The 17,500-nt window shown below is 63.9% G+C and overlaps 1 protein-coding gene across 1 annotated transcript in view; it reads right to left on the bottom strand.

The window, feature by feature from the left end:
* The window catches only part of LOC140361339 (sodium channel protein type 2 subunit alpha-like), a 198,192-nt gene extending 190,540 nt beyond the window's left edge, over window positions 1-7,652 (bottom strand). The window contains exon 1 of the mRNA XM_072447049.1: window positions 7,461-7,652. Coding sequence (XP_072303150.1) covers window positions 7,461-7,607 — 147 coding nt within the window. The 5' untranslated portion in view covers window positions 7,608-7,652. The remainder of the gene's footprint in view (window positions 1-7,460) is intronic.
* Between the last annotated feature and the right edge of the window lie 9,848 nt (window positions 7,653-17,500).

The following is a 17,500-nucleotide window of genomic DNA, read 5'->3' as shown; positions in this document are numbered from 1 at the left end:
AGAGGGGAGGAGGAGAGGGGAGGAGAGGGGGGAGGAGGAGAGGGGGAGGAGGAGAGGGGGAGGAGAGGGGAGGAGAGGGGAGGAGGAGAGGGGAGGAGAGGGGAGGAGGAGAGGGGGAGGAGGAGAGGGGGAGGAGAGGGGAGGAGAGGGGAGGAGGAGAGGGGGAGGAGAGGGGAGGAGAGGGGAGGAGGAGAGGGGGAGGAGAGGGGAGGAGAGGGGAGGAGGAGAGGGGGAGGAGGAGAGGGGGAGGAGAGGGGGAGGAGAGGGGGAGGAGGAGAGGGGGAGGAGGAGAGGGGGAGGAGAGGGGAGGAGAGGGAGGAGGAGAGGGGGGAGGAGAGGGGGAGGAGGAGAGGGGGAGGAGAGGGGGAGGAGAGGGGGAGGAGGAGAGGGGGAGGAGAGGGGGAGGAGAGGGGAGGAGGAGAGGGGAGGAGAGGGGAGGAGGAGAGGGGGAGGAGAGGGGAGGAGAGGGGAGGAGGAGAGGGGGGAGGAGAGGGGGAGGAGAGGGGAGGAGGAGAGGGGAGGAGAGGGGGGAGGAGAGGGGGAGGAGAGGGGAGGAGGAGAGGGGGAGGAGAGGGGAGGAGAGGGGAGGAGGAGAGGGGGAGGAGAGGGGAGGAGAGGGGAGGAGGAGAGGGGGAGGAGAGAGGGGGAGGAGAGGGGGAGGAGAGGGGGAGGAGGAGAGGGGGAGGAGAGGGGGAGGAGGAGAGGGGGAGGAGGAGAGGGGGAGGAGAGGGGAGGAGGAGAGGGGAGGAGAGGGGGAGGAGGAGGGGAGGAGGAGAGGGGGAGGAGGAGGGGGAGGAGAGGGGAGGAGAGGGGAGGAGGAGAGGGGAGGAGGAGAGGGGGAGGAAAGGGGGAGGAGAGGGGAGGAGAGGGGGAGGAGGAGAGGGGGAGGAGAGGGGGAGGAGGAGAGGGGGAGGAGAGGGGGAGGAGAGGGGGAGGAAAGGGGGAGGAGAGGGGGAGGAGGAGAGGGGGAGGAGGAGAGGGGGAGGAGAGGGGAGGAGGAGAGGGGGAGGAGAGGGGGAGGAGAGGGGGAGGAGGAGAGGGGGAGGAGAGGGGAGGAGAGGGGAGGAGGAGAGGGGGGAGGAGAGGGGAGGAGGAGAGGGGGAGGAGAGGGGAGGAGAGGGGGAGGAGAGGGGGAGGAGAGGGGGAGGAGGAGAGGGGGAGGAGAGGGGAGGAGAGGGGAGGAGGAGAGGGGGAGGAGAGGGGAGGAGAGGGGAGGAGGAGAGGGGAGGAGGAGAGGGGGAGGAGAGGGGGAGGAGGAGAGGGGGAGGAGAGGGGGAGGAGGAGAGGGGGAGGAGGAGAGGGGGAGGAGAGGGGGAGGAGAGAGGGGGAGGAGGAGAGGGGGGAGGAGAGGGGAGGAGGAGAGGGGAGGAGAGGGGGAGGAGAGGGGAGGAGGAGAGGGGGGAGGAGAGAGGGGAGGAGAGGGGAGGAGAGGGGAGGAGGAGAGGGGGAGGAGAGGGGGAGGAGAGGGGGAGGAGAGGGGGAGGGAGAGGGGAGGAGAGGGGGAGGAGGAGAGGGGGAGGAGGAGAGGGGGAGGAGGAGAGGGGGAGGAGGAGAGGGGGAGGAGGAGAGGGGGAGGAGAGGGGGAGGAGAGGGGGGAGGAGGAGAGGGGGAGGAGAGGGGGAGGAGAGGGGGAGGAGGAGAGGGGGGAGGCGAGGGGGAGGAGGAGAGGGGGAGGAGGAGAGGGGGAGGAGAGGAGAGGGGGGGAGGAGAGGGGAGGAGGAGAGGGGGAGGAGAGGGGGAGGAGGAGAGGGAGGAGAGGGGAGGAGAGGGGAGGAGGAGAGGGGAGGAGGAGAGGGGGAGGAGAGGGGAGGAGGAGAGGGGGAGGAGAGGGGAGGAGAGGGGAGGAGGAGAGGGGAGGAGAGGGAGGAGGAGAGGGGAGGAGGAGAGGGGAGGAGAGGGGAGGAGGAGAGGAGAGGGGAGGAGGAGAGGGGGAGGAGAGGGGAGGAGAGGGGAGGAGGAGAGGGGAGGAGAGGGGAGGAGGAGAGGGGAGGAGGAGAGGGGGAGGAGAGGGGAGGAGGAGAGGGGAGGAGGATAGGGGGAGGAGAGGGGAGGAGGAGAGGGGAGGAGAGGGGAGGAGGAGAGGGGGAGGAGAGGGGGAGGAGGAGAGGGGGAGGAGAGGGGAGGAGGAGAGGGGGAGGAGAGGGGAGGAGAGGGGAGGAGGAGAGGGGAGGAGGAGAGGGGAGGAGAGGGGAGGAGGAGAGGAGAGGGGAGGAGGAGAGGGGAGGAGAGGGGAGGAGGAGAGGGGGAGGAGAGGGGAGGAGAGGGAGGAGGAGAGGGGGAGGAGGAGAGGGGGAGGAGGAGAGGGGGAGGAGAGGGGGAGGAGAGGGGAGGAGGAGAGGGAGGAGGAGAGGGGAGGAGAGGGGAGGAGGAGAGGAGAGGGGAGGAGGAGAGGGGGAGGAGAGGGGAGGAGAGGGGAGGAGGAGAGGGGAGGAGGAGAGGGGAGGAGGAGAGGAGAGGGGAGGAGGAGAGGGGAGGAGGAGAGGGGGAGGGGAGGGGAGGAGAGGGGAGGAGGAGAGGGGGAGGAGAGGGGAGGAGGAGAGGGGAGGAGGAGAGGGGGAGGAGAGGGGAGGAGGAGAGGGGGAGGAGAGGGGAGGAGAGGGGAGGAGGAGAGGGGAGGAGAGGGGGAGGAGAGGGGGAGGAGAGGGGAGGAGGAGAGGGGGAGGAGAGGGGAGGAGAGGGGAGGAGGAGAGGGGGAGGAGAGGGGAGGAGAGGGGAGGAGAAGAGGGGGAGGAGAGGGGGGAGGAGAGGGGAGGAGGAGAGGGGAGGAGGAGAGGGGGAGGAGAGGGGAGGAGGAGAGGGGGAGGAGAGGGAGAGGAGGAGAGGGGGAGGAGAGGGGAGGAGGAGAGGGGGAGGAGAGGGGAGGAGAGGGGAGGAGGAGAGGGGAGGAGAGGGGAGGAGGAGAGGGGAGGAGGAGAGGGGAGGAGAGGGGAGGAGGAGAGGAGAGGGGAGGAGGAGAGGGGGAGGAGAGGGGAGGAGAGGGGAGGAGGAGAGGGGAGGAGAGGGGAGGAGGAGGGGAGGAGGAGAGGGGGAGGAGAGGGGAGGAGGAGAGGGGAGGAGGATAGGGGGAGGAGAGGGGAGGAGGAGAGGGGGAGGAGAGGGGAGGAGGAGAGGGGGAGGAGAGGGGAGGAGGAGAGGGGGAGGAGAGGGGAGGAGAGGGGAGGAGGAGAGGGGAGGAGGAGAGGGAGGAGAGGGGAGGAGGAGAGGAGAGGGGAGGAGGAGAGGGGGAGGAGAGGGGAGGAGAGAGGGGGAGGAGAGGGGGAGGAGAGGGGAGGAGGAGAGGGGGAGGAGGAGAGGGGGAGGAGGAGAGGGGGAGGAGAGGGGGGAGGAGAGGGGAGGAGGAGAGGGGAGGAGGAGAGGGGAGGAGAGGGGAGGAGGAGAGGAGAGGGGGAGGAGAGGGGAGGAGGAGAGGGGAGGAGGAGAGGGGAGGAGGAGAGGAGAGGGGAGGAGGAGAGGGGGAGGAGAGGGGAGGAGAGGGGAGGAGGAGAGGGGAGGAGAGGGGAGGAGGAGAGGGGAGGAGGATAGGGGGAGGAGAGGGGAGGAGGAGAGGGGGAGGAGAGGGGAGGAGGAGAGGGGGAGGAGAGGGGAGGAGAGGGGAGGAGGAGAGGGGAGGAGAGGGGAGGAGGAGAGGGAGGAGGAGAGGGGGAGGAGAGGGGAGGAGAGGGGAGGAGAGGGGAGGAGGAGAGGGGGAGGAGAGGGGAGGAGGAGAGGGGGAGGAGAGGGGAGGAGGAGAGGGGGAGGAGAGGGGAGGAGGAGAGGGGGAGGAGAGGGGAGGAGAGGGGAGGAGGAGAGGGGAGGAGAGGGGAGGAGGAGAGGGGAGGAGGAGAGGGGAGGAGAGGGGAGGAGGAGAGGAGAGGGGAGGAGGAGAGGGGGAGGAGAGGGGAGGAGAGGGGAGGAGGAGAGGGGAGGAGAGGGGAGGAGGAGAGGGGGAGGAGAGGGGAGGAGGAGAGGGGAGGAGGATAGGGGGAGGAGAGGGAGGAGGAGAGGGGGAGGAGAGGGGAGGAGGAGAGGGGAGGAGAGGGGAGGAGGAGAGGGGAGGAGAGGGGAGGAGGAGAGGGGGAGGAGAGGGGAGGAGAGGGGAGGAGGAGAGGGGAGGAGGAGAGGGGAGGAGAGGGGAGGAGGAGAGGAGAGGAGGAGAGGGGAGGAGAGGGGAGGAGGAGAGGGGGAGGAGAGGGGGAGGAGAGGGGAGGAGGAGAGGGGAGGAGGAGAGGGGGAGGAGGAGAGGGGGAGGAGAGGGGGAGGAGAGGGGAGGAGGAGAGGGGAGGAGGAGAGGGGAGGAGAGGGGAGGAGGAGAGGAGAGGGGAGGAGGAGAGGGGAGGAGAGGGGAGGAGAGGGGAGGAGGAGAGGGGAGGAGGAGAGGGGAGGAGGAGAGGAGAGGGAGGAGGAGAGGGGGAGGAGAGGGGAGGAGAGGGGAGGAGGAGAGGGGAGGAGAGGGGAGGAGGAGAGGGGAGGAGGAGAGGGGAGGAGAGGGGAGAGAGGGGAGGAGGAGAGGGGAGGAGGATAGGGGGAGGAGAGGGGAGGAGGAGAGGGGGAGGAGAGGGGAGGAGGAGAGGGGGAGGAGAGGGGAGGAGGAGAGGGGGAGGAGAGGGGGAGGAGGAGAGGGGAGGAGAGGGGAGGAGGAGAGGGGAGGAGGAGAGGGGAGGAGAGGGGGAGGAGAGGGGGAGGAGGAGAGGGGAGGAGAGGGGGAGGAGAGGGGGAGGAGGAGAGGGGGAGGAGAGGGGGAGGAGGAGAGGGGAGGAGAGGGGAGGAGGAGAGGGGAGGAGGAGAGGGGAGGAGAGGGGGAGGCGGAGAGGGGAGGAGAGGGGGAGGAGAGGGGGAGGAGAGGGGAGGAGGAGAGGGGAGGAGAGGGGGAGGAGGAGAGGGGGAGGAGAGGGGAGGAGGAGAGGGGAGGAGGAGAGGGGAGGAGAGGGGAGGAGGAGAGGAGAGGGGAGGAGGAGAGGGGGAGGAGAGGGGGAGGAGAGGGGGAGGAGAGGGGGAGGAGAGGGGAGGAGAGGGGAGGAGGAGAGGGGGAGGAGAGGGGAGGAGAGGGGAGGAGGAGAGGGGAGGAGGAGAGGGGAGGAGAGGGGAGGAGGAGAGGAGAGGGGAGGAGGAGAGGGGGAGGAGAGGGGAGGAGGAGAGGGGAGGAGGAGAGGAGAGGGGAGGAGAGGGGGAGGAGAGGGGAGGAGGAGAGGGGGAGGAGAGGGGGAGGAGGAGAGGGGGAGGAGAGGGGAGGAGGAGAGGGGAGGAGGAGAGGGGAGGAGAGGGGAGGAGGAGAGGAGAGGGGAGGAGGAGAGGGGGAGGAGAGGGGAGGAGAGGGGAGGAGGAGAGGGGAGGAGAGGGGAGGAGGAGAGGGGAGGAGGAGAGGGGGAGGAGAGGGGAGGAGAGGGGAGGAGGAGAGGGGAGGAGGAGAGGGGGAGGAGAGGGGAGGAGGAGAGGGGGAGGAGAGGGGAGGAGGAGAGGGGGAGGAGAGGGGGAGGAGAGGGGAGGAGAGGGGAGGAGGAGAGGGGAGGAGGAGAGGGGAGGAGAGGGGAGGAGGAGAGGAGAGGAGGAGAGGGGGAGGAGAGGGGAGGAGAGGGGAGGAGGAGAGGGGAGGAGAGGGGAGGAGAGAGAGGGAGGAGGAGAGGGGGAGGAGAGGGGAGGAGAGGGGAGGAGGAGAGGGGAGGAGGATAGGGGGAGGAGAGGGGAGGAGGAGAGGGGGAGGAGAGGGAGGAGGAGAGGGGGAGGAGAGGGGAGGAGGAGAGGGGGAGGAGAGGGAGGAGAGGGGAGGAGGAGAGGGGAGGAGGAGAGGGGAGGACGAGGGGAGGAGGAGAGGAGAGGGGAGGAGGAGAGGGGGAGGAGAGGGGAGGAGAGGGGAGGAGGAGAGGGGAGGAGGAGAGGGGAGGAGAGGGGAGGAGGAGAGGAGAGGGGAGGAGGAGAGGGGGAGGAGAGGGGAGGAGAGGGGAGGAGGAGAGGGGAGGAGAGGGGAGGAGGAGAGGGAGGAGGAGAGGGGGAGGAGAGGGGAGGAGAGGGGAGGAGGAGAGGGGAGGAGGATAGGGGAGGAGAGGGGAGGAGGAGAGGGGGAGGAGAGGGGAGGAGGAGAGGGGGAGGAGAGGGGAGGAGGAGAGGGGGAGGAGAGGGGGAGGAGGAGAGGGGGAGGAGAGGGGAGGAGAGGGGGAGGAGGAGAGGGGAGGAGGAGAGGGGAGGAGAGGGGAGGAGGAGAGGAGAGGGGAGGAGGAGAGGGGAGAGGAGAGGGGAGGAGGAGAGGGGGAGGAGAGGGGGAGGAGAGGGGAGGAGGAGAGGGGGAGGAGGAGAGGGGGAGGAGGACGAGGGGGAGGAGAGGGGGAGGAGAGGGGGAGGAGAGGGGAGGAGGAGAGGGGGAGGAGAGGGGAGGAGAGGGGAGGAGGAGAGGGGGAGGAGAGGGGAGGAGAGGGGAGGAGGAGAGGGGGAGAGAGGGCGAGGAGAGGGAGGAGGAGAGGGGAGGAGAGAGGGGAGGAGAGGGGGGAGGAGAGGGGGAGGAGAGGGGAGGAGAGGGGAGGAGAGGGGAGGAGAGGGGAGGAGGAGAGGGGAGGAGAGGGGAGGAGAGGGGAGGAGAGAGGGGAGGAGGAGAGGGGAGGAGAGGGGAGGAGGAGAGGAGAGGGGAGGGAGGAGAGGGGGAGGAGAGGGGAGGAGGAGAGGGGGAGGAGAGGGAGGAGGAGGAGGAGAGGGGGAGGAGAGGGGGAGGAGGAGAGGGGGAGGAGAGGGGAGGAGAGGGGAGGAGGAGAGGGGAGGAGGAGAGGGGAGGAGAGGGGAGGAGGAGAGGAGAGGGGAGGAGGAGAGGGGGAGGAGAGGGGAGGAGAGGGGAGGAGAGGGGAGGAGGAGAGGGGAGGAGGAGAGGGGGAGGAGAGGGGAGGAGAGGGGAGGAGGAGAGGGGAGGAGGAGAGGGGGAGGAGAGGGGAGGAGGAGAGGGGGAGGAGAGGGGAGGAGGAGAGGGGGAGGAGAGGGGAGGAGAGGGGAGGAGGAGAGGGGAGGAGGAGAGGGGAGGAGAGGGGAGGAGGAGAGGAGAGGGGAGGAGGAGAGGGGGAGGAGAGGGGAGGAGGAGAGGGGGAGGAGAGGGGGAGGAGAGGGGAGGAGGAGAGGGGGAGGAGGAGAGGGGGAGGAGGAGAGGGGGAGGAGAGGGGGAGGAGAGGGGGAGGAGAGGGGGAGGAGGAGAGGGGGAGGAGAGGGGGAGGAGGAGAGGGAGAGGAGAGGGGAGGAGGAGAGGGGAGGAGAGGGGGAGGAGAGGGGAGGAGGAGAGGGGGAGGAGGAGAGGGGAGGAGAGGGGAGGAGAGGGGAGGAGGAGAGGGGAGGAGGAGAGGGGGAGGAGAGGGGGAGGAAAGGGGGAGGAGAGGGGAGGAGAGGGGGAGGAGGAGAGGGGGAGGAGAGGGGGAGGAGGAGAGGGGGAGGAGAGGGGGGGGAGGAGAGGGGGAGGAAAGGGGGAGGAGAGGGGGAGGAGGAGAGGGGGAGGAGGAGAGGGGGAGGAGACTCACCACTAAGTTGCCGATGACCATGACGAGCATGAAGACCAGGAGACACAGAGGTTGTCCTGCCACTTCCATACAGTCCCACATGGTCTCGATCCACTCGCCGCAGAGAACACGGAACACGATGAGGAACGAGTGGAAGAAATCCTTCATGTGCCAACGAGGAAGAGAGCAATCCCGAGAGATCTTACACACGCAGTCCTGCAGGGGGCGCAAGAGAGTCACATACAGTCCTGCAGGGGGCGCAAGAGAGTCACTTACAGTCCTGCAGGGGGCGCAAGAGAGTCACATACAGTCCTGCAGGGGGCGCAAGAGAGTCACATACAGTCCTGCAGGGGGCGCAAGAGAGTCACATACAGTCCTGCAGGGGGCGCAAGAGAGTCACATACAGTCCTGCAGGGGGCGCAAGAGAGTCACTTACAGTCCTGCAGGGGGCGCAAGAGAGTCACATACAGTCCTGCAGGGGGCGCAAGAGAGTCACATACAGTCCTGCAGGGGGCGCAAGAGAGTCACATACAGTCCTGCAGGGGGCGCAAGAGAGTCACATACAGTCCTGCAGGGGGCGCAAGAGAGTCACATACACAGTCCTGCAGGGGGCGCAAGAGAGTCACATACAGTCCTGCAGGGGGCGCAAGAGAGTCACATACAGTCCTGCAGGGGGCGCAAGAGAGTCACATACAGTCCTGCAGGGGGCGCAAGAGAGTCACATACAGTCCTGCAGGGGGCGCAAGAGAGTCACATACAGTCCTGCAGGGGGCGCAAGAGAGTCACATACAGTCCTGCAGGGGGCGCAAGAGAGTCACATACACAGTCCTGCAGGGGGCGCAAGAGAGTCACATACAGTCCTGCAGGGGGCGCAAGAGAGTCACATACAGTCCTGCAGGGGGCGCAAGAGAGTCACATACAGTCCTGCAGGGGGCGCAAGAGAGTCACTTACAGTCCTGCAGGGGGCGCAAGAGAGTCACATACAGTCCTGCAGGGGGCGCAAGAGAGTCACATACAGTCCTGCAGGGGGCGCAAGAGAGTCACATACAGTCCTGCAGGGGGCGCAAGAGTCACATACAGTCCTGCAGGGGGCGCAAGAGAGTCACATACAGTCCTGCAGGGGGCGCAAGAGAGTCACTTACAGTCCTGCAGGGGGCGCAAGAGAGTCACATACAGTCCTGCAGGGGGCGCAAGAGAGTCACATACAGTCCTGCAGGGGGCGCAAGAGAGTCACTTACAGTCCTGCAGGGGGCGCAAGAGAGTCACATACAGTCCTGCAGGGGGCGCAAGAGAGTCACATACAGTCCTGCAGGGGGCGCAAGAGAGTCACTTACAGTCCTGCAGGGGGCGCAAGAGAGTCACATACAGTCCTGCAGGGGGCGCAAGAGAGTCACATACAGTCCTGCAGGGGGCGCAAGAGAGTCACATACAGTCCTGCAGGGGGCGCAAGAGAGTCACATACAGTCCTGCAGGGGGGCGCAAGAGAGTCACATACAGTCCTGCAGGGGGCGCAAGAGAGTCACATACAGTCCTGCAGGGGGCGCAAGAGAGTCACATACAGTCCTGCAGGGGGCGCAAGAGAGTCACATACAGTCCTGCAGGGGGCGCAAGAGAGTCACATACAGTCCTGCAGGGGGCGCAAGAGAGTCACATACAGTCCTGCAGGGGGCGCAAGAGAGTCACATACACAGTCCTGCAGGGGGCGCAAGAGAGTCACATACAGTCCTGCAGGGGGCGCAAGAGAGTCACATACAGTCCTGCAGGGGGCGCAAGAGAGTCACATACAGTCCTGCAGGGGGCGCAAGAGAGTCACTTACACAGTCCTGCAGGGGGCGCAAGAGAGTCACATACAGTCCTGCAGGGGGCGCAAGAGAGTCACATACAGTCCTGCAGGGGGCGCAAGAGAGTCACATACAGTCCTGCAGGGGGCGCAAGAGAGTCACATACACAGTCCTGCAGGGGGCGCAAGAGAGTCACATACAGTCCTGCAGGGGGCGCAAGAGAGTCACATACAGTCCTGCAGGGGGCGCAAGAGAGTCACATACAGTCCTGCAGGGGGCGCAAGAGAGTCACATACAGTCCTGCAGGGGGCGCAAGAGAGTCACATACAGTCCTGCAGGGGGCGCAAGAGAGTCACTTACAGTCCTGCAGGGGGCGCAAGAGAGTCACATACAGTCCTGCAGGGGGCGCAAGAGAGTCACATACAGTCCTGCAGGGGGCGCAAGAGAGTCACATACAGTCCTGCAGGGGGCGCAAGAGAGTCACTTACAGTCCTGCAGGGGGCGCAAGAGAGTCACATACAGTCCTGCAGGGGGCGCAAGAGAGTCACATACAGTCCTGCAGGGGGCGCAAGAGAGTCACTTACAGTCCTGCAGGGGGCGCAAGAGAGTCACATACAGTCCTGCAGGGGGCGCAAGAGAGTCACTTACAGTCCTGCAGGGGGCGCAAGAGAGTCACTTACAGTCCTGCAGGGGGCGCAAGAGAGTCACATACAGTCCTGCAGGGGGCGCAAGAGAGTCACATACAGTCCTGCAGGGGGCGCAAGAGAGTCACTTACAGTCCTGCAGGGGGCGCAAGAGAGTCACATACAGTCCTGCAGGGGGCGCAAGAGAGTCACTTACAGTCCTGCAGGGGGCGCAAGAGAGTCACTTACAGTCCTGCAGGGGGCGCAAGAGAGTCACATACAGTCCTGCAGGGGGCGCAAGAGAGTCACTTACAGTCCTGCAGGGGGCGCAAGAGAGTCACATACAGTCCTGCAGGGGGCGCAAGAGAGTCACTACACAGTCCTGCAGGGGGCGCAAGAGAGTCACATACAGTCCTGCAGGGGGCGCAAGAGAGTCACATACAGTCCTGCAGGGGGCGCAAGAGAGTCACTTACAGTCCTGCAGGGGGCGCAAGAGAGTCACTTACAGTCCTGCAGGGGGCGCAAGAGAGTCACATACAGTCCTGCAGGGGGCGCAAGAGAGTCACTTACAGTCCTGCAGGGGGCGCAAGAGAGTCACTTACAGTCCTGCAGGGGGCGCAAGAGAGTCACATACAGTCCTGCAGGGGGCGCAAGAGAGTCACTTACAGTCCTGCAGGGGGCGCAAGAGAGTCACTTACAGTCCTGCAGGGGGCGCAAGAGAGTCACATACAGTCCTGCAGGGGGCGCAAGAGAGTCACATACAGTCCTGCAGGGGGCGCAAGAGAGTCACTTACAGTCCTGCAGGGGGCGCAAGAGAGTCACATACAGTCCTGCAGGGGGCGCAAGAGAGTCACATACAGTCCTGCAGGGGGCGCAAGAGAGTCACATACAGTCCTGCAGGGGGCGCAAGAGAGTCACATACAGTCCTGCAGGGGGCGCAAGAGAGTCACATACAGTCCTGCAGGGGGCGCAAGAGAGTCACTTACAGTCCTGCAGGGGGCGCAAGAGAGTCACTTACAGTCCTGCAGGGGGCGCAAGAGAGTCACTTACAGTCCTGCAGGGGGCGCAAGAGAGTCACTTACAGTCCTGCAGGGGGCGCAAGAGAGTCACTTACAGTCCTGCAGGGGGCGCAAGAGAGTCACATACAGTCCTGCAGGGGGCGCAAGAGAGTCACATACAGTCCTGCAGGGGGCGCAAGAGAGTCACTTACAGTCCTGCAGGGGGGCGCAAGAGAGTCACTTACAGTCCTGCAGGGGGCGCAAGAGAGTCACTTACAGTCCTGCAGGGGGCGCAAGAGAGTCACTTACAGTCCTGCAGGGGGCGCAAGAGAGTCACATACAGTCCTGCAGGGGGCGCAAGAGAGTCACTTACAGTCCTGCAGGGGGCGCAAGAGAGTCACTTACAGTCCTGCAGGGGGCGCAAGAGAGTCACATACAGTCCTGCAGGGGGCGCAAGAGAGTCACTTACACAGTCCTGCAGGGGGCGCAAGAGAGTCACATACAGTCCTGCAGGGGGCGCAAGAGAGTCACTTACAGTCCTGCAGGGGGCGCAAGAGAGTCACATACAGTCCTGCAGGGGGCGCAAAGAGAGTCACATACAGTCCTGCAGGGGGCGCAAGAGAGTCACATACAGTCCTGCAGGGGGCGCAAGAGAGTCACTTACAGTCCTGCAGGGGGCGCAAGAGAGTCACATACAGTCCTGCAGGGGCGCAAGAGAGTCACTTACAGTCCTGCAGGGGGCGCAAGAGAGTCACATACAGTCCTGCAGGGGGCGCAAGAGAGTCACTTACAGTCCTGCAGGGGGCGCAAGAGAGTCACATACAGTCCTGCAGGGGGCGCAAGAGAGTCACATACAGTCCTGCAGGGGGCGCAAGAGAGTCACATACAGTCCTGCAGGGGGCGCAAGAGAGTCACATACAGTCCTGCAGGGGGCGCAAGAGAGTCACTTACAGTCCTGCAGGGGGCGCAAGAGAGTCACATACAGTCCTGCAGGGGGGCGCAAGAGAGTCACTTACAGTCCTGCAGGGGGCGCAAGAGAGTCACTTACAGTCCTGCAGGGGGGCAAGAGAGTCACTTACAGTCCTGCAGGGGGCGCAAGAGAGTCACATACAGTCCTGCAGGGGGCGCAAGAGAGTCACATACAGTCCTGCAGGGGGCGCAAGAGAGTCACATACAGTCCTGCAGGGGGCGCAAGAGAGTCACATACAGTCCTGCAGGGGGGCGCAAGAGAGTCACATACAGTCCTGCAGGGGGCGCAAGAGAGTCACTTACAGTCCTGCAGGGGGCGCAAGAGAGTCACTTACAGTCCTGCAGGGGGCGCAAGAGAGTCACATACAGTCCTGCAGGGGGCGCAAGAGAGTCACTTACAGTCCTGCAGGGGGCGCAAGAGAGTCACATACAGTCCTGCAGGGGGCGCAAGAGAGTCACATACAGTCCTGCAGGGGGCGCAAGAGAGTCACTTACAGTCCTGCAGGGGGTGCAAGAGAGTCACATACAGTCCTGCAGGGGGCGCAAGAGAGTCACTTACAGTCCTGCAGGGGGCGCAAGAGAGTCACTTACAGTCCTGCAGGGGGCGCAAGAGAGTCACATACAGTCCTGCAGGGGGCGCAAGAGAGTCACTTACAGTCCTGCAGGGGGCGCAAGAGAGTCACATACAGTCCTGCAGGGGGCGCAAGAGAGTCACATACAGTCCTGCAGGGGGCGCAAGAGAGTCACTTACCAGTCCTGCAGGGGGCGCAAAGAGAGTCACTTACAGTCCTGCAGGGGGCGCAAGAGAGTCACTTACAGTCCTGCAGGGGGCGCAAGAGAGTCACATACAGTCCTGCAGGGGGCGCAAGAGAGTCACTTACAGTCCTGCAGGGGGGCGCAAGAGAGTCACTTACAGTCCTGCAGGGGGCGCAAGAGAGTCACTTACAGTCCTGCAGGGGGCGCAAGAGAGTCACTTACAGTCCTGCAGGGGGCGCAAGAGAGTCACTTACAGTCCTGCAGGGGGCGCAAGAGAGTCACTTACAGTCCTGCAGGGGGCGCAAGAGAGTCACTTACAGTCCTGCAGGGGGCGCAAGAGAGTCACATACAGTCCTGCAGGGGGCGCAAGAGAGTCACATACAGTCCTGCAGGGGGCGCAAGAGAGTCACTTACAGTCCTGCAGGGGGTGCAAGAGAGTCACATACAGTCCTGCAGGGGGCGCAAGAGAGTCACTTACAGTCCTGCAGGGGGCGCAAGAGAGTCACTTACAGTCCTGCAGGGGGCGCAAGAGAGTCACTTACAGTCCTGCAGGGGGCGCAAGAGAGTCACTTACAGTCCTGCAGGGGGCGCAAGAGAGTCACTTACAGTCCTGCAGGGGGCGCAAGAGAGTCACATACAGTCCTGCAGGGGGCGCAAGAGAGTCACATACAGTCCTGCAGGGGGCGCAAGAGAGTCACTTACAGTCCTGCAGGGGGCGCAAGAGAGTCACATACAGTCCTGCAGGGGGCGCAAGAGAGTCACTTACAGTCCTGCAGGGGGCGCAAGAGAGTCACATACAGTCCTGCAGGGGGCGCAAGAGAGTCACTTACAGTCCTGCAGGGGGCGCAAGAGAGTCACTTACAGTCCTGCAGGGGGCGCAAGAGAGTCACTTACAGTCCTGCAGGGGGCGCAAGAGAGTCACATACAGTCCTGCAGGGGGCGCAAGAGAGTCACATACAGTCCTGCAGGGGGCGCAAGAGAGTCACATACAGTCCTGCAGGGGGCGCAAGAGAGTCACATACAGTCCTGCAGGGGGCGCAAGAGAGTCACTTACAGTCCTGCAGGGGGCGCAAGAGAGTCACATACAGTCCTGCAGGGGGCGCAAGAGAGTCACTTACAGTCCTGCAGGGGGCGCAAGAGAGTCACATACAGTCCTGCAGGGGGCGCAAGAGAGTCACATACAGTCCTGCAGGGGGCGCAAGAGAGTCACATACAGTCCTGCAGGGGGCGCAAGAGAGTCACTTACAGTCCTGCAGGGGGCGCAAGAGAGTCACATACAGTCCTGCAGGGGGCGCAAGAGAGTCACATACAGTCCTGCAGGGGGCGCAAGAGAGTCACATACAGTCCTGCAGGGGGCGCAAGAGAGTCACATACAGTCCTGCAGGGGGCGCAAGAGAGTCACTTACAGTCCTGCAGGGGGCGCAAGAGAGTCACATACAGTCCTGCAGGGGGCGCAAGAGAGTCACTTACAGTCCTGCAGGGGGCGCAAGAGAGTCACATACAGTCCTGCAGGGGGCGCAAGAGAGTCACTTACAGTCCTGCAGGGGGCGCAAGAGAGTCACTTACAGTCCTGCAGGGGGCGCAAGAGAGTCACATACAGTCCTGCAGGGGGCGCAAGAGAGTCACATACAGTCCTGCAGGGGGCGCAAGAGAGTCACATACAGTCCTGCAGGGGGCGCAAGAGAGTCACATACAGTCCTGCAGGGGGCGCAAGAGAGTCACTTACAGTCCTGCAGGGGGCGCAAGAGAGTCACTTACAGTCCTGCAGGGGGCGCAAGAGAGTCACATACAGTCCTGCAGGGGGCGCAAGAGAGTCACTTACAGTCCTGCAGGGGGCGCAAGAGAGTCACATACAGTCCTGCAGGGGGCGCAAGAGAGTCACTTACAGTCCTGCAGGGGGCGCAAGAGAGTCACATACAGTCCTGCAGGGGGCGCAAGAGAGTCACATACAGTCCTGCAGGGGGCGCAAGAGAGTCACATACAGTCCTGCAGGGGGCGCAAGAGAGTCACATACAGTCCTGCAGGGGGCGCAAGAGAGTCACATACAGTCCTGCAGGGGGCGCAAGAGAGTCACTTACAGTCCTGCAGGGGGCGCAAGAGAGTCACATACAGTCCTGCAGGGGGCGCAAGAGAGTCACATACAGTCCTGCAGGGGGCGCAAGAGAGTCACATACAGTCCTGCAGGGGGCGCAAGAGAGTCACTTACAGTCCTGCAGGGGGCGCAAGAGAGTCACATACAGTCCTGCAGGGGGCGCAAGAGAGTCACTTACAGTCCTGCAGGGGGCGCAAGAGAGTCACTTACAGTCCTGCAGGGGGCGCAAGAGAGTCACATACAGTCCTGCAGGGGGCGCAAGAGAGTCACTTACAGTCCTGCAGGGGGCGCAAGAGAGTCACTTACAGTCCTGCAGGGGGCGCAAGAGAGTCACTTACAGTCCTGCAGGGGGCGCAAGAGAGTCACTTACAGTCCTGCAGGGGGCGCAAGAGAGTCACTTACACAGTCCTGCAGGGGGCGCAAGAGAGTCACATACAGTCCTGCAGGGGGCGCAAAGAGAGTCACTTACAGTCCTGCAGGGGGCGCAAGAGAGTCACATACAGTCCTGCAGGGGGCGCAAGAGAGTCACTTACAGTCCTGCAGGGGGCGCAAGAGAGTCACTTACAGTCCTGCAGGGGGCGCAAGAGAGTCACTTACAGTCCTGCAGGGGCGCAAGAGAGTCACATACAGTCCTGCAGGGGGCGCAAGAGAGTCACTTACAGTCCTGCAGGGGGCGCAAAGAGAGTCACTTACAGTCCTGCAGGGGGCGCAAGAGAGTCACTTACAGTCCTGCAGGGGGCGCAAGAGAGTCACATACAGTCCTGCAGGGGGCGCAAGAGAGTCACTTACAGTCCTGCAGGGGGCGCAAGAGAGTCACTTACAGTCCTGCAGGGGGCGCAAGAGAGTCACATACAGTCCTGCAGGGGCGCAAGAGAGTCACTTACAGTCCTGCAGGGGGCGCAAGAGAGTCACATACAGTCCTGCAGGGGGCGCAAGAGAGTCACTTACAGTCCTGCAGGGGGCGCAAGAGAGTCACTTACAGTCCTGCAGGGGCGCAAGAGAGTCACATACAGTCCTGCAGGGGGCGCAAGAGAGTCACTTACAGTCCTGCAGGGGGCGCAAGAGAGTCACTTACAGTCCTGCAGGGGGCGCAAGAGAGTCACTTACAGTCCTGCAGGGGGCGCAAGAGAGTCACATACAGTCCTGCAGGGGGCGCAAGAGAGTCACTTACAGTCCTGCAGGGCGCAAGAGAGTCACTACATCCTGCAGGGGGCGCAAGAGAGTCACATACAGTCCTGCAGGGGGCGCAAGAGAGTCACATACAGTCCTGCAGGGGGCGCAAGAGAGTCACTTACAGTCCTGCAGGGGGCGCAAGAGAGTCACTTACAGTCCTGCAGGGGGCGCAAGAGAGTCACATACAGTCCTGCAGGGGGCGCAGAGAGTCACATACAGTCCTGCAGGGGGCGCAAGAGAGTCACTTACAGTCCTGCAGGGGGCGCAAGAGAGTCACTTACAGTCCTGCAGGGGGCGCAAGAGAGTCACATACAGTCCTGCAGGGGGCGCAAGAGAGTCACTTACAGTCCTGCAGGGGGCGCAAGAGAGTCACTTACAGTCCTGCAGGGGGCGCAAGAGAGTCACTTACAGTCCTGCAGGGGGCGCAAGAGAGTCACTACAGTCCTGCAGGGGCGCAAGAGAGTCACTTACAGTCCTGCAGGGGGCGCAAGAGAGTCACTTACAGTCCTGCAGGGGGCGCAAGAGAGTCACTTACAGTCCTGCAGGGGGCGCAAGAGAGTCACATACAGTCCTGCAGGGGGCGCAAGAGAGTCACTTACAGTCCTGCAGGGGGCGCAAGAGAGTCACATACAGTCCTGCAGGGGGCGCAAGAGAGTCACATACAGTCCTGCAGGGGGCGCAAGAGAGTCACATACAGTCCTGCAGGGGGCGCAAGAGAGTCACTTACAGTCCTGCAGGGGCGCAAGAGAGTCATCGGAGAGTCACATACAGTCCTGCAGGGGGCGCAAGAGAGTCACATACAGTCCTGCAGGGGGCGCAAGAGAGTCCTACAGTCCTGCAGGGGCGCAAGAGAGTCACTTACAGTCCTGCAGGGGCGCAAGAGAGTCACTACAGCCTGCAGGGGGCGCAAGAGAGTCACATACAGTCCTGCAGGGGGCGCAAGAGAGTCACTTACAGTCCTGCAGGGGCGCAAGAGAGTCACATAGCAGAGTCCTCTGCAGGGGGCGCAAGAGAGTCACATACAGTCCTGCAGGGGGCGCAGAGAGTCACTTACACAGTCCTGCAGGGGGCGCAAGAGAGTCACATACAGTCCTGCAGGGGCGCAAGAGAGTCACTTACAGTCCTGCAGGGGGCGCAAGAGAGTCACATACAGTCCTGCAGGGGGCGCAAGAGAGTCACTTACAGTCCTGCAGGGGGCGCAAGAGAGTCACTTACAGTCCTGCAGGGGGCGCAAGAGAGTCACTTACAGTCCTGCAGGGGGCGCAAGAGAGTCACTTACAGTCCTGCAGGGGCGCAAGAGTCACTTACAGTCCTGCAGGGCGCAAGAGAGTCATACAGTCCTGCAGGGGGCGCAAGAGAGTCACATACAGTCCTGCAGGGGGCGCAAGAGAGTCACATACAGTCCTGCAGGGGGCGCAAGAGAGTCACTTACAGTCCTGCAGGGGGCGCAAGAGAGTCACTTACAGTCCTGCAGGGGGCGCAAGAGAGTCACTTACAGTCCTGCAGGGGGCGCAAGAGAGTCACATACAAGTCCTGCAGGGGGCGCAAGAGAGTCACATACAGTCCTGCAGGGGGCGCAAGAGAGTCACTTACAGTCCTGCAGGGGGCGCAAGAGAGTCACTTACAGTCCTGCAGGGGGCGCAAGAGAGTCACTTACAGTCCTGCAGGG

This window comes from Eucyclogobius newberryi, unplaced genomic scaffold, assembly GCF_026437365.1.
Source record: "Eucyclogobius newberryi isolate DKJ021-1_F unplaced genomic scaffold, fEucNew1.0.hap1 SCAF_150, whole genome shotgun sequence".
Lineage (NCBI taxonomy): Eukaryota > Metazoa > Chordata > Actinopteri > Gobiiformes > Gobiidae > Eucyclogobius > Eucyclogobius newberryi.
The sequence above is the reverse complement of the archived record's forward strand: the minus strand, read 5'-3'. Positions and strand labels throughout refer to the sequence as shown.